General features: G+C 48.0%; 2 protein-coding genes across 7 annotated transcripts in view; both read right to left on the bottom strand.

The window, feature by feature from the left end:
• The window catches only part of CD151 (CD151 molecule (Raph blood group)), a 31,011-nt gene extending 27,258 nt beyond the window's left edge, over positions 1-3,753 (bottom strand). The window contains exon 1 of the mRNA XM_065682674.1: positions 3,622-3,753. The gene's annotated coding sequence lies outside the window, so the exon portion shown is untranslated. The remainder of the gene's footprint in view (positions 1-3,621) is intronic.
• A 2,977-nt stretch (positions 3,754-6,730) lies between these two features.
• The window catches only part of CRACR2B (calcium release activated channel regulator 2B), a 47,357-nt gene continuing 38,013 nt past the window's right edge, over positions 6,731-16,074 (bottom strand). For 5 of the 6 annotated variants that reach the window (XM_065686859.1, XM_065686854.1, XM_065686855.1 and 2 more), the window contains 5 exons: positions 15,914-15,995; positions 13,301-13,415; positions 10,965-11,072; positions 10,158-10,234; positions 6,731-9,182 (listed from right to left, as the gene is read on the bottom strand). In XM_065686859.1, the coding sequence (XP_065542931.1) occupies positions 9,098-9,182; positions 10,158-10,234; positions 10,965-11,072; positions 13,301-13,415; positions 15,914-15,995 (467 nt within the window). In that variant the 3' untranslated portion in view covers positions 6,731-9,097. The remainder of the gene's footprint in view (positions 9,183-10,157; positions 10,235-10,964; positions 11,073-13,300; positions 13,416-15,913; positions 15,996-16,074) is intronic. The other variant, XM_065686858.1, reaches the window with a different exon arrangement.

Below are 16,074 nucleotides of genomic sequence, written 5' to 3'. Positions count from 1 at the left end.
GTGCTGCTATTACAGTGATGATCCTTGCCAAGAAGGCCTGGCAGTGAATGGGGTTTATGCCATGGGGAGGGCTATTACAAAGTGCTCTCTGCAGAACTGACAAAACCCCTCAACTCCATCCTGCAGCTCTGACATTCCTCACTTCTTCTTCCACACCCTGGCTTCAGGCATGGGGTGGCAAAGAAAAGCACCTATCTTACACATTGGGAAGATGGTCACTGTCCTAGGTGAACACTCTGCCAAAAGGCACATGCAAAAAAAATGGGGAAATGGGGCGACTTTACAGTGACACCATTCATTTCATTTTGGCTTTACTGTGGCAAAAGGAAAATCATGTCCAGTATCTGTAAGGCAGCATGAACAAGTGAGACAGGAGACCTGATCTTCACCTTCAGGATGTGGAAGGTTTTTGTCTGTCCCTCACTGCCAGGGAAACTGACACAAGCTTTAACTTCCAGGAGGCACCCTCCCTCAGGCTTTCTATGACTTCAACTGTCAGTTCACATACCCAAGGAGAGCTGGAGATAACCCAGCGTTGAGCCCAGAATCAGAGAGTAGAGATGGGGAGTAGGAGAGCATTTTCTCAGGATGGTTCAAGAGCAAGACTATTAATGCCTCGGAGGATAGCAGTAGTAGACTAGGAAATGAAAAAGCAAAGCTGCTCCTTTGTTTTTCAGAGTCAGTCCATCCACCTTTATCTTTCTAAACTTCTGCCTTAAACAGAAGGCACAAGAAAAGCAGACAGACAGCATGATTACTTGATAAGTGACCAAATCACCTGGAAACATCAGGCAGGATAGTTTGCCACATGCAGGTATACATGGTGACAAAGATGTTACATGTACAAACACTGTGAGGGTGGTGAGGCACAGAAACAGGTTGCCCAAAGTGGTGAATGCTCCACTCCTGGCAGTGTTCAAGGCCAGGCTGGACTGAGCCTTGGCAACATGGTCTAATGCGAGGGGTCCCTGCCCATGGCAGGGGGGTTGGAACCAGATGATCTTAAGGATCTTAAGGTCCCTTCCAACCCTAAGTATTCTATGATTCTATGTAAATAAGTATTTTCTCCTCTGCATAACAAGTAGCCCACCACATTCCTTAGAGTAGAAGCCAAACTTCGTAGAAGCAACAAGGGAATTTACCTGTGGGATGACCCAACTAGAGGAGACACAGCTCATCAGTCAACCCCTTCAGGGCTGTCTCAAGAGCAAAGGAGTCATTGCCTGGTCTCTGTATGCGCAATTGGAACAGCTAGCATTGCGTTACAACTTTTACTAGCTGGGAATAACACAATACACCTCCTGGAAACTTCCTAACAGGAATAAATAGCACTCCATCAGCCACTCCCACCGAGCAATTTTGCTTGACAAGGGAATACAAGCGGATTTCTTCCACCCCCTTGCTGAAGAATCTCTCCCACCCATCAACACAAACTTTCAGAGGCTGCACAGAAAAACATAGTTCGCAGAGCCAAGATTTCAGCTGCGTGTGCCTTATTGAGCTTGAAGAGAAGCCTCCAAGTCCTGCCAACTCCCAAACGGGCATAAGACTGCACAAGAGGCCTGGGAAGCTAAATCATTTGAGAAAAATTCTTCTTGGGCTGGTATCCTTGCTTATTCAGAAGATGACTTTCATACTGGATCCAAAAGGAAAGGCACAGCCCCATCTGGGCTGTTGAAGTTCCTCTTAGTGATCTGCTCTACACCTGCCTTGAGACAGCAGAAAGAAGACTTGAGTGGTAAGCTCCCACAAAATGTAACCACCTCAGCTCCCAAATAAAACGAGATGTCATAGATCGGACATCGTCTCAAGCACACAGAAAAGGCATGTTCTTATTCTTTACTGCAATCAAAATACAGCAAGGACTGCCAGGACTTTTACCAGGCAACTGGGGGAGTCATTCTCCTCCACTGCAGAAAGACTCCACAGAAAGGTAAGCCATTATTTAAATAAGCCACAGCCAACCAATATACGCGGCAGTTTGGAATAAAACTTTTTTTTTTTTTTTGCAGAAATACAGCAGATGGACAGAAATACATCCAGGTCAGGTACGCGGACATCATCCGCAAACTACAGAGCAAGGATGTGGTCTCATAACAGTGACATGGAGGAGCTTAAAAGCTGCCAACTCTTCCGACTCACAGCCCAAGCTTTCCGGCAAGGACATTTGAGTCAACATATTGGCACCTAAGAGCAGCTGTAGCAAAACAAAGCCTATACCCAAATATGCAAGCCAACGCTACACCTTTGACAGGGACCTGCCAGCAGATACTTCAGGTAAAGCGTAAGTGATGCTGCCCCAAACACTGCCCAGTTTCCAACAGTTTGCTGATTGGGAACTGCCTGTCCTACACAAACTCTGTTCAGAGGATCTAAATAAACTGAAATTTTTTGGATCAGCTTTTCCAGTTTCTGTTGAGCTCAGCAGCAGTTCTGAAGAGACAGATGTTCTGTTCTCTCCAACACAGGCAGTCATCTTTGGTAGCGGGAGGACTGGGTTGGACCTTTGTCTGACTGGCGACATGCCTAGAGGCTCTCCAGCCTCCACAATACCAGGTGGTAGATATGCCATCACACCAAAAGCTTCCCTAGGAATCTAGGAAACGAATGGCCTCGCAGATCGCAAATGAAACATTCTGGCAAAAGGGACTCATTTCAAAACTGTTTCAACAAAATGGCCACCACTGGACATTACCTCTGATGGGTGATGCCATTTTAATCAACCCTTGTTCTCGCAGACATCAGAACTCTCTGAATAAGCCAGAAAGTGTTGCAGGGAGACAAAGGAAGTGAAACAGCACAACTTAAGGGATGCTATAGAGTAGCCTGAAATAAAGATATGTCATTGCTAGAATTCAACAGGATACTGCAACAGGTTGATTACAAAAGCCCTCAGGAAGAGCCAGGCTGTTTCCGAATTAACAGTAGTTTACGTTCTTCACGAATGGGAAAGACCTCATGGCAAGCAACAATAACCCATCGCCACCAGCTTCCTATCTGACTCAGCTTCCACAAAATGAAAGCAATGGAACATCTCCTAGTCTGCGCGGTACACAAGGGCTCGTTCACCCCCTCCTCCGCCTCCAGCAGTCCTATGAGCCCAACATAAATGACAGCTCTTACAACAGCGAGACTCAACTAAACAAAAGGCAGCGGGAGGTAAATACCGTTTCACAAGACGAAGGCAACATTCAGAACAGCTTTCCTAATGCTTGGTCTGTGTAAAGCTCCTGACACCAGCACACACCTCCCCTCCCGCAACAGGTTAACAAACTTCTTAAAGAAAAAGAGAAACACGGAAGAAGCCAACGCCAAGCCCCTGCAAAGTTGTACAATGCCACCGGGCGCCGATGGGGAAGCAAAGCAGCGCTACATCAGAGCTGGGCTCTGGTGAGCGCGGCCAGGTACAGGCGGGCCGCGGCGGGCAGGAGAGCGCCAGACGCCGCTGCCATCCACGGGGCCCACGGGCAGCGCTTCGCCTCCCCAGTCCCTCCCAGGCCCGGAACGGCTGCCGCCACCCGGCCGCTTCTCCCACCCCGCTTCCCCACGGCGGGACCCGCTGCCTCACCAACGGCCCCCCGCCCTCCCCGGGAGGCCGCCATTTCGGGGCTCCCGCCTCACCCCTCGGCCGTGAGCCCCGCCGGACCGGAGCGCTCCGCGCCGCCTCACGCCCCGACCTGCCGCGCTGCGAGGGAGGCACGGAGGCAGGGAGGGACGGGACCGGCGGAGGGAAGGCGGAGCGGAGCGCCCAGCCCAGCCCAGCCCGGGACACGCAGCGGGCGCTCCGCCGGAGCTCGCGGGGCGGTGCCTCGCCCGGGGCCGCCTCCCTGTGGCCGCCGGGCCGCGCCCGTTGCGGTGCTTTTCGCCTCCCGCAAACCAGAGCGGCCCGGAGCGCGGCGGTTTCCGCGGGCTCGGCCGTGCTTGCGGGGCGCTTGGCGTTGCCGGTGCTGTGTAAGGCGGCCAGACGTGCCTCTGGCACGGAACGCCGCTAACCCAGCCCTCACACTGGCGTTTCCATTGCTGCAGGCAACACATTACCGCGAACTCGAGCTGCAGGTTCTTTCTCTCTCACGGTTTCTTTAGGCGTCAGACCTGCTTGTTAAAGAGTTTTCCAGTAAATCAAGATCAAGCCCCGACTGGCACATTGCCTCATCTTTCCATTACCTCATTTCAACTTCTGCCCAAATACATCCGTGCGCAGCAACAGCCCTGAGAAGGACTCGACGCTGCCCCCGTTGGCGAATGTTTTTTTAGGGATGGGTGGGAAGAGAGATGGGAGCAGGGAGGGAGGGAGAAGGCCCTCCTGGGTGTTCACCTCAGCTGGGACACTTAATCTCTCTTGCCCTTGTGCCCAGCTCAAAAATCACCCTTCCCACTGAGGAAACCAACACCTCCCTCAGCCCATGGGGGTCCCACCTCTGCTGTAGCTTAGACCTCCTGGAGAGCCAGATGATTAAATAGAGCCTTAGGGGACCAGCTCACACTCGGACACTGAGAGTTTTCCTGCAGGGAGTTTGTGGCAGAGCTAGGAGGCAAAAACATGGCAACCCCAGGCCTCAGGCCTCCTTGGCAGAGTCCTGGGTAGCCAGCCACACTGAGCTGCTGCCGCCTTGTGCCCAGAGGCTTCACGTACAAACAGGAAGGAGCGTAACCTGCGCGCTTTGTCAGATCTGGGTCAGCAGGCACACATGGTTAGGCACAACTGCTGCCTGTGTGGCAGCCGGGTGTGTGGGAGAGCCTGCAGGTAAAGGTGAGGTGCACCGCAGGGCCCCCCACCTCCCAGTCCTCAGCTGCAGTAACACCTATTTACTGGAGATACGTGTTTACCTTGGAAAAACTGATTTTACCTGGTCAGGCCTCCCATGGACTAGTCATTTCAGAAGAAGCGCACAGCTACGCTTGTGTCTGCAGGATGAGGGCCTTATTAAACCACATGGCTTGATATGCATATAAAACATGCCTTGCAGGCCTGAAGAGACTGGAGCCAGGTTACTGTAGCTGCGCCAACTGAACTTTCCGAGTGACTCATAAGCAGCCAGATAAGTAATGAGCAGACTGAAGAGGCTCAGAGAGCTAGTGAAGCTTTCAGCCGCAAAACTGTGGGTCTGTTGGTGCCAAGGAGATCTCCAAACAGAGCAATTAAAGGTGTATAGCATGAGCTATGAGATAGATACATTCTGTACTTGGAGTTAAAGTACTTGGTCAATATATATATATACACGCACTAAGCAATTAACAAATGAAAAGCATGAAAAGACACAAACAGAAGAAAGAAGGTGATGGGACAGAAAATGATGTGTGAGAGACTGCATGATCCCCATAGCAGGAACTGATTGAATGCAAATGTAAATGCAGATGGTCCCTTGGAGTTCAGGCTGCTGGAATAAAAAAGGTAGAAGACTACAATATCGAAAACCTTTGCAATTCCTGCATTTATTCTGTGGGAAAGCTTTAAATTTAACACTATGGCTTAATGATCTCTCTTCAGCCCTCTTTTGGCTTTTAAAAGAGGTGCTGTCAGGCTAATCCTGTTATGCTTATCCTTAGCACATTAACATGAAAGAGGTAAGTGAAACACAAGGCAGAGTGGGGTCCCTTTGCCTGCCTGCAGAGCTTTGTGGGACCATGGCTGCTTATCAGAGCAGCTGATTTCCTTGCCTTTGCCCCCAGATCTGATTGTATACGCAGCTGTACTGTTGCATGTGCCAGGATAAGGCTTCCCAGGCTATAGGAAGAGTACTTTCTTGTGATACCAAAATACCTTACGAATTGTGTGCAAAAAGTCACCTGTCCACTAAGAGACTGCAGCCAACAGGCACAGGAACAAGCCCCCAGACAGAGTCTATTTTGTGTCCTCTCTTATCTCAGACGACCTCAGGATATCCCCATTGTTTGCTTTATGTTTATGCTGCAATTTCCAGCAGCAAAGAGTGCTGCTCCCAGGGCTTCCATTCAGAGGCAGGAATGATTCTGGCAAAACATGGGAATGTATTATGGAAAGTTTGGTCTTGTTCGGGTCTGGTATCAGACAAGTTTAAAAACTAACAACATGCCCCTCTAGACTGTGCCCGGGTCTTCCAACAGGACATTTAAATACTGTGCAGAGAGACAACAACAGACCCTCTAGCAATGGAACCCACCCTGGTGCTTACTGTTGTCCCAAGTGCAACCTGCACAGTCTGTGTCACTTTCACATGTTTGAAACAAGAGTCCATCCTGTTCCTGCTAAAACAAAGAAAAAATAACTGTTCTGTACAAAAAAAAACCAGTTCGGTAATGCACTAACATCCAGCTGGAGCCATTCCAGAGTACAAGGGTTTAAAACAACCAGATTCCTAACTCTAGTGAAAAGGTTGCAGGGGGCATTATTAAAATAGATGTTTAGTTCAGTAAAAATAAGTACAAGGTAAGAGCATGCTCCGTCTGAAAACACTATAGACATCTCCTCTTTTTCTCCTCCCTGTTCTGTCTTCCATGCTGGCTTCTAGCAGCTTGAAAGAGGTAAGAAAAGATAAGACTGGAGAAGAATTATTCCTGTGCTGCCTCCAAGACATGGGTTCCTGATCAACTCTCTTCCTTCCTACTTACTCCCACTGGTACCACCATGAGGGACAGGCTCCTCAGCACTTCCTAAGCAGCAAGAAGGGGAGGTCATGCCATAACCAGCAACCGAAGAAAGGCTGAATCTCCTGCAGTGCCTGGGAAAAAAAAAAATCTCTCCACACAACCATTTGTAAGACAGCATTTCTTTATTGCCCATAGTCTGCTTGCACACTAAGAAAACATGCTTAAGGTTGTACATTAGAAAAAAACAAACGTGGTAGTTCTTGCCAATGCAATATGAAAGCGCTGATGACAAAGGTAATATACAGCCTGGCCCGTATTTGTGTGTCAGCTGTATTTCACACCTTTGTCTTTCATGTGCTCTCTATGTAGTGTGGGAGGTGTGTGTTCAGACCACGTTAACAGACTGGGTACTGCTCTCTTCCTTCTGCACCAACTTCACAAATCCTTCTGCTGCGGGTAGGTAAATGTTAGCATTACTGATGTGCCCTGACCAAAGATGCCATTTCTTAGTTAGCGCCAATACTTATTAACCTGAAACTGGAGCATGATGCAGAGGAATCATTGACAGCAGCTCCCCCAACTCGGGTAGTTGGTTTAACCTATTCAGCAGGTGATAAAGGCTGTGTTCCTTTACACCCACATTGGCTACAGTAGAGCCAAAAAGTCATGTCTATTTTCAGGTTACAGATGTTTTCCAAAAACAGAGGACTTCCCTTCCCAAACATCCTTTCTTGCAAATAGAAGCAATTCCGCCGGCAGCACAGTTGCCCTGGTTCCTTCTGGACCTCTTCTAGCTTTCTGATATTCAGTCTCTGAGAGGCATTACTGTAGTTAAACACAGCATGAAACACAGCCAGCCGGCAGTAAGGGCTGAGCAGGAGCTTACTACTTTTAGCTATTCCTTTTAGTCAGGAGTCCTGCTCTTCTGGAGAAGGACTTCCTCTTTCCTATCAGGAATAATGGGAGGAGGCACTGGGAGGAACCGTGGAAATTCTTTGTAGCACTGATGAGCTGTAGGTGACTCAGAGCACTTTTCCTGCATGGGATATTCCCAGAGAAATCTGTGCAATAAACATTCAAATATTATCCCAAGAGAGGAAAGACAGTGGATAAATATAGGCCTTCCTTATGCTGCAAGGTTGGGGGACTGCATGACAGCTGCAGTATCACATCTTGCACCTAAAATGTCAAAGTCACCATTAGAAACAGGCTCAAAGAAGGAAGGCAAGAGGGCATTACAAAAAAGCTCACTTAATCCCTCAAGGCTTTAAGAGCAACTGAACTACAGAACAGAAAGCAGCACACCCAGAGAACACCAGGGGCTTCATGCCCAGGCAATGTGGTAGCTGTGCTGAGAGGTGCACGCTTGGGGCCAGCTCCTAACTCAGCCTGCACCTCCCCTCACCCTGCTTTGCCCCACTCCTTAATGACTAGAATGCCCCTTCCCAACCGGAACAGGTTGTCCTGCTCTTTCTCAGGCACTTCACCAAGAAAGTGAGGTTATTGCACAAAGTCACTGCAAGAGAAAATGCTTCGCTAGGTACATTTCAGAGTCATCTAACTGCCCTGTGCTTCCAACCCCGATACATTCGAAAGCACTGTGGTCAAGGGTGGGATCTTGTAGTACCACGGATAAGGCAGTTCCTAATTACTAGAGGTTTCTGCAGGAAATTATAAGAGAATGGGAGGAAACTGGCAGCATTAAGCCTTAAAACAGGCTGTTTATGACCCCTCCCCAGTATGTACAGCACAGCTCCTGCAACAGGTTATGATTCAGCAGCACATGCCAGCGCCTGCGAGTCCCAGGGCAACTGCTCTGTGTTCTGTACAGTATGAGAGGGGCAGTAACATTCCATTAGGGTAACAAAGTGAAGAAAGCCTTTGGGATGACTCACTTATCAGTTCATACTATGTCCACATATGGAATCAGTTAACTACAATATTGGCCAGTCAAACCAAATTTTGCAGTAAATACAGTGGCTGATCCAGCTCTTACAGGAGCTGATGAAGGTTTTCCTGCTTACCACAGCAGCCTTTCAGCTGGGCTCTGCTGTTAGAGGACCAAGAGGAGATGCTGTTCTTTGAGACGATGGATCACTACCTAGAACTAGCCCAAATTTAATTTCTTTACTCTTACACTAAAATTCTGTTTAACACAGCACCCACTGCGTCCTCCACTCTTTGCTGCTAGGTCATTTCTTTGCCAGAAAGAAACCTCATCCTTTTACAGGAAAGTGGCCTCTCAAGACAGAAGGCCCAGTTTGTGCTATTAGCCACAACCAGCCAAATTCCCTCAAAGAAGCAGGGGCCTCCACAGACCAGGGCTGCATGCAGAGCTGGGAAGTGGAACACTGCAAATCATATGCACATTTTGGTCTCATTTAGTGCCTTGAAATTCCCAGATGGGAAAAAGCTTCAGCTTCCCCAAGTCTCTGCAGAGCTGATACCATTAGATTTAGCTTGCTTGAAAGGAACCCCAGCTTCACGAAACAGCGTTGGCACACGTGGCTTGCTGAAACACTGATGTGCCTTATGCGCAGCACCCTTTCTTCCTGCTGACATCTTCCAGCTGCAGGGCATTCTCCCTCTGCCTGTCTTCTTGTGCTGTCAGCAACCTGGAACAAGCAGCACAGGTCAAGACCACAACCTGGTTACTGAGCTCTTCCTGTGAAGGCAACTGCTCCCAAACAGCCAGGGACATTTAGGATTGTGAAAAGTGACTGACCCAAAGACTGGGCTTTCCTGGAGTTTGGCTAGATAAACCACACATAGAAAATGAGCATGAATTTCCAGGGAACAGGGAAAGAAACTGGACTCATACAAGAAGGGACAGCATGGCTTAGTAGTCAGAACACCAGACGGGTGAGTGGTCTGTGCCTTATTCCCAAACTGCCATGCTAATGACAGAATCCCGGGCTGTTCATTTCACCTCTCTGGGCCATCTCAGGCAGCGGTAGCATACTAAAGCATGTTGAAGGCACATGCTGTGGGAGACATGATTTACCTAGCTTGTAAGTAAATTATCATAGTTAATGAACAGCTGAGTCCTGTTGTGAACTTAGAGATGATGCAGCCGGTGAAAGGATAAAAGAAAGCAAAAGGATAATTTCTTGCAAGATTTCAAAGAGCTTTTTCAAAACTACTTGCCTTTTTTAAAAGAACTAAAAATCTTAGAGCAGACTTCTTTCAGCCTTACAAAGTGTCTTATCTCCCTTTAAAATACTGCTACCAAAATATCACATGCTTAATAAGATAAGGAAGGAAAACCCGTCAGAAACGCATGCAGACTTCAAGCTGAAAACGCCTACTTAAAATCTGGGCTACTACACATGGGTTTTGTGATAAAGTACTCAAATTTAATTCCCAATCTTTCAACAGTTAGCTCTGCCAGACAAAGCTTTGCATGTAATGGTGTCCAGCCTACACTTGGCACTCTCCAGGCACGGAAGTCAGGGGGAAGAGCACATTGCTCCAAGTAATTTTTATGACATGTCTGGCAACACCTTCTTCTTGCCCACTCCCCAGGAGAGCCCACACCACTCACCAACAGCTGGGGAAATTTCACAGGGTGACCGCTGCTGTTCACTGACCTGGCCATGTGCAACATGGGCTCCGTGATGTTATAGCCAGTCATCGCGCTGCACTCATAGAAGACAGCCTTGTATTCCTGCCAGAGAGCACAGCAAGCACCCATGTTGGTTACCAGCTCTCCCCCAGCTCTGGGAGCTGGTCCACCCTTGCCACCAGGAACTCTGCTGAGAGCAATTGAGGCCAGGAGGGTGGCTGTTATCACCCTCCTGGGGTACACATGCTGCTCATCAACCCAGGTAAAGGAAATGCTTTTTCAGCACTGGGGGCCCAGCCAGAGTATCCAAAAGGAAACACTGGGGGAAGAGAGTAACACTGGGTTATTTGGGGAGAGCAAACATCTGCCCAGGGTCCTGGATTCCTTTACCTTTCTGTGGCAGAGTCCAGAAGATGGGGAACAGCTCTGAAACCCTGCCTGCTCCCACCCAGGGGCAATGGGCTTGCAGACACAGGCAGTGAGGAAGGAGGCAGGATGATTTTGCAGAACACGCATTAGGAGAGTCCTCAAACAGGAAAACAGTCATGCATGCTCCCCTCAGAAAGACTGAGCATCACCGTAAGGAGGTGTCAAGCCTCAAGAGAGATACATGAGCATGCCCCAAGGGCTACATGGTGGGCACCAACTCATCCTCCCTGGTACCACAGGAACTTCAGTACATGTTTACATTGGAGAGATGGGGTGGAAGGGGAGAGGGAAGGTACCATACTGAGAAATGGCTCCAAGAAAGGTTTTCTGCCAGCCAGGCTGTCCTGCTCACAGCAGAAGGGAGGCTGCAGAGCAGATTGAGCAGCAGAGCACATCATCACACCTTTGCCAGCCTTTCCCCTTCCAGCTTGGGCACACTCCGAGTCTCTCTCTGTGCAGCATCCGTTTTATTTCCAAGCAGAAAGACCACAGCTCCATCTTCGATGCCTTCCTGTGAAAGAGACAGACTAAAGCACCCCAGAGACTCAGCTAAGGGAGGGAACTATCTTGGATCTGTGCCTGTTCCAGCTGATGCAGACAAGACCTGCAGTGGTGGCAGGATAAGGCCCTTTAGCTCATTAAAGGACCATTCCTCAAATAGCCCCAGGGATTTGTGGAAGGAAGCTTGAACTATGAGAATGTATTTCAAATATCTGCTATGTACTGCTGGGATGCTGAGAAAGCGGAGATAGGAAGTAAGTTCCTCTCTGGAAAATAACAAGCCTAAAGACAAGCAATTTTTCCCATAGGCTCTTGAGACTTTAAGTTCAGGCAGAGCTTCTTAGTAAGTCCAATAATTTTTGTAGGTACATGTGGTACTATTTGTCTGATGTGCTGTCCTAAATTCAAGGATCCCTTTCCGAAAATCCACTGGCCAAGTAAGCTGAATAACCTACAATTCTTGTATAGGGTCTCTGCAGGAACTGTTATTCCAAGGGGATTCCTGGAGCCCATTACCTTTGGTAAAACTCCCTAGTTCCACTGGCTCACTAGAACATCATCAGACTGCAGAACAGGGCTTGAAGTTATGTCCAGACTTGACTGCCCTGGATGACTTACAGTACCCGAACAGCTTTGAAGCAAGATAATTACTAAGATCAGGAAAGGAAAAGAGATTACAGATTTTGGGTGCTTTGATTTTCTGTGTGTTCCTGAAAGGAGCCTGATTTTCAGAGGCTGGGTAGTTTTGAAGCTCTGAACCTTTGATCTTTTAGAGTCCAAAGAAATTGCTGAGTCGTTATTGGGATTCCCTCCCACCTCCCAAGCAGGGCTGCAGGTGTTAGTAATATTAGAAACCTCCAATTTATGCTTATTCATTGTACTCAGATCTTAGGTTTTGAAATTCAGCACAGTCAAGACAAAATCAACCTTGACAATTTTCCTTCAGCTCTGAGCCACCTACACACAACTTACTGAAATTATACAGACAGGCATTTTTGTCTCCCCAAGCAGATACAAGCCCCAGATGAATGCTTTTATTAAGAGTTTGGAAATAAAAAGCAGGGGGAAGACTGCAGTATTAATACACAGTTGCAAAATTAAGAAAAAAAAAGGAAAAAGAAATCAACTATAAAAGTTGAAGCAAATGAAGGAGAAAAATAAGCTATCACTGATATTTCAGTCTCATGTAGAAATCCATCTCAAAGCAGAGATAGGATGTGATCATGCAAAGCACTGTGCATGCATACTTCAGGTCTGAGCCTAACGCATCAGGGCCTTCTCCCTTCCCGTGCATAAGTGTCCTGGGTTCAGCAGTAGCAGTCATTTTTCTCCTCCTTAGTAGCTGGTGCAGTGCTGTGTTTTCGACTTTCAGCCTGGGAACAACACTGCTAACACCGATGTTTTCAGTTGGTGCTCAGTAATGTTTACTCTGGCCAAGGACTTTCTGAGTCTCATGCTCAGCCAGGGAGGAGGGGAAGCCGGGAGGAAGCAGAGACAGGACACCTGACCCAAGCTAGCCAAAGAGGTATTCCATACCACAGCACGTCATGCCCAGTGTATAAACTGAGGGCAGTTACCTGGAAAGGCTAGATCACTTCTCAGGTTGGGCTGAGTATCGGTTGGTGGGTGGTGAGCGGTTGTATTCTCTCCTCTTGTTATTTCCCTTATCTTTCTTATCACTGGTGGTAGCAGCAGTGATTTGTGTTATACCTTAGTTACTGGACTGTTCTTATCTCAACCCATGGGAGTTACATTCTTTCGATTCCCCTCCCCACCCCTCTGGGAGCGGGGGCAGGAAAGGGAGGGAGTGAGCGAGCGGCTGCATGGTTCTAGGTTGCTGGCTGGGCTTAAACCACGACAATAAGCTGGACACCAGGAGATCTCCTTGCCTGAGTACAGGTCTGACATGACCACATTTAGGAGATGCTGCCAATGCACACGGGCTGCTTACAGACACACGCTACTGTTTTGGCCGGTCCCACCGCCTTCTGCCATAAAAACAGCCCTCCCTCATTTAATGGGCTGTCACTAGCTTTGATGTCTTCAACAAGACAATCCTGGTCCCAGGCTGACTACCACAGGCAGTACCCATCACATCTGCTTTGATAATTCTTCTCAAGGTTAATAGGACCTCTTGGGGCATCAGAGAACATCACTCCCAGACATATTGTTGGAGCTGATCTTGAGCAAGACAGCAGCAGCATCACCAACATCAGAGAGCCAAGGGCCTGCTCTCACCTGGACACTGCTCATCCAGTTCCGCACTGCCATGAAGGAGCACTCGGCTGTAATGTCGTACATCACCAGAATCCCATCCGCCTTCCGGAAATACTGCTTGGTAATGCTCCGAAACCTGAGCCCAAACAAAACCAAAGACACCCTCAAAACCAGGGCTGACAAGAAACAGGATAGGACTGTCTGTCATTTAGTGCAGGCTCTCTGCAAGGCCTGGCAGATCCTGTGTGTGAGATGTACACCCTGGGGCAGGTGTGTACAGACTAGTGACAGACAGGCCAGGTCCTTGCACGTTTGAGGCAGGCTGGGCAGCCATGGGTAAGGCAGGAATCTTTCCAAATGTATGGTGCTGAGAAAGCAGGAAGGAAGACCTTTGCAGGTCAGAAGGAAAGAAACAGAAGAATCTGTTTAGGTGGGACAGGAAGAGGTAATTGCCTATGAAAAGGGAAATGGATGGAGAAAAAAGACAAGACCTTTCTCTAGAGTCTGGAAGAATCTGCAGACTAAGCTGTACCGCAGTATAAACTAGATGTGCATAATGTCTGCCTCGGTGCTGCCAAAACAGCAATTAAGATCTCAGCATCGATACAGTCTGTTTCCAGTTTTGAATCTATAAAGCAATGCCATCATACTTAAAATCGGCAGTTAGACACAATTTCCAGGAGAAGTTCCCAGACATCTACTTTGTCCTGTGAGTACCAATGACAACCACAGACTTGTATTTTGGGAATAAACGTAAAATAACCCAGAAACAACCCACCAAAAAACACCCCCAAACCTTAAAATCTGTAAGCAGCTTGTGACAGGGCCACGATATAATCACACTGATTGCAAACTGGTGGGATTAAATGCAACACAAGTATTGAGATCCCACTGAAGAGCTCTGTTATTTCAGCCCTGCATGGGATAACAAGCTATCCTATTCCGTTAAGAGCCAAGAACACCTGCAGCAAGTAGTGACCCTCCTGAACTCTTCAGATGATTACCTGAAGCCTGTTCTTTCTCACTACAATAACGTTCTGGCCGCTACCCAACTGAGAAAGCACAGGCTCTATCTTTGGCAGGCAAGGTGCACCTCTGGAGATACAGGACAGGCTAGGTACTCCAGAGGAAACATCAAATGTAGCATGCAGTGATCCTAGGGAAGCCACCAAAGAGTTCTTGCACACTTCAAGGAGTTCCTCTATTTCTTCCATAGGATATTCACATTTGGACACTTCCAGCTGGAAGTAGTTGGTATTTCTCTAGAAATAAGAAAGCCTTTTGCTTCTTTCTCAGGTCTCCTACTCAGTATCAGCAGTGAGCCAAGTTCTCTCTTGCAAGTACATGTCTAAGACCTGCTAATGCTGCAGGGGCCTACACTAGAGGTCCTTCTGCAGGGGCAATATCTTTGAATTCAGCCTCTGATGCAGTCTGGCCTCAGTAAAATGTCACATTTCAAGTTCTAACACCTCCCCTCACTGCTCAGCTTCAGCACTGAAATAACCACGTTATTTCAAAAATAATTTCTTCAGCATGAAGCTTGATTTTGGAAGAAATGTTTGCTTTTCAACAGATACTCAGTACATTCCCACCAGGTCTGCATGGTCTAGCTGACTGAGCTAGACAGCATCATTACTCTGCTGGCACAGTTTAAGGTTATAATATTCCCATGACCTTAGCTGGCTCCTGAAGGCCTGCCCACATAACAGATTTAGCCCAAAATACCCAGTGCTTATTTTTGCCAGGCTCTTGAGGTTAATGGCCCCCTTGAAATAGCTTTTCATCTTCAGCCTAAATAAATTCTAATTTACATGAAGGTAGTGGTGGGCCTTCATCTCTGGTAGCAGATAAGGGTCAAGTGTGTCCTTTACTACTTTGTTCTTTACTATGGCCCTCACCAACAGTGCTGGTAACACCTAATGACGGCCTGTGCTTTTGAAACTAGAGGCCTTCAAATGGGGAACCTGCATTCACTGTCACAAAAAGCCAAGCTGCCCCTCCACCAAGGATTATCACTTCCATCAGTCTTTCAGCAGAAGGGGCAGGGGAAGGTGCCAATAACCTCAGTGGCAGAGTACAGCAGAGCAGTTCAAATCACCTTCCCCACAGGTCAAGCTGGCTTTGTCTGAATCAGACCTGGAAAGGTTCACACACTTCTTTCCACCCCCTGAATAGCAAGTGGTGGTAAGCAGCTGGGGACAGCAGGAGTACAACTGAATCTGAGAATAGGATGTCTATCCAGAGCCTTCTTTTCTGTCATCTGTAGCCCTTTCCTACAGCTTTTCCAGAACCAGGCTGATGCAGAAGAGCTTTGAGGGCTAGAGGGGCTTTGAACTCCACACCATACCGTGATTTACAATAGACTGCCCAAAGCCACAACATGCAGGTCAGGCTTATGGAAAACTACTTCCCCATCAGTCCTTAGAGCAATCTCCCCAGGCCCCAGAAGCTACAGCTTCTAGAAATCTGTGAAACAGACCTTTGCTGCAGGTTCAGCACTGGAATATCTGCTGCGACCTCTGTGGTCCTTCTCAAGCTAACAATTTTCCCAGAGACAGAAGAAGTGCACGCACTCCTTCCTCCTGTTTCCTACACTGAGCCTGGCAGTAGGGCAGCCTCACAGAAATTCCTTACCTTTCTTGTCCAGCTGTATCCCACAGCTGTAAGGCAACCTGAGTATTATCCACCACCAGACTCTTCACCTGGTAATCGATGCCTGTCAAGGAGATAGCAATGATCATAAGATAGGATGGGGAGAGAGCAGCTTGCCATTGCAGTGTCCAAGCTCAATGCTA

Source organism: Lathamus discolor, chromosome 6 (genome assembly GCF_037157495.1).
Source record: "Lathamus discolor isolate bLatDis1 chromosome 6, bLatDis1.hap1, whole genome shotgun sequence".
Taxonomy (NCBI): domain Eukaryota; kingdom Metazoa; phylum Chordata; class Aves; order Psittaciformes; family Psittacidae; genus Lathamus; species Lathamus discolor.
This window is presented reverse-complemented; position numbering and strand designations above follow the sequence as displayed.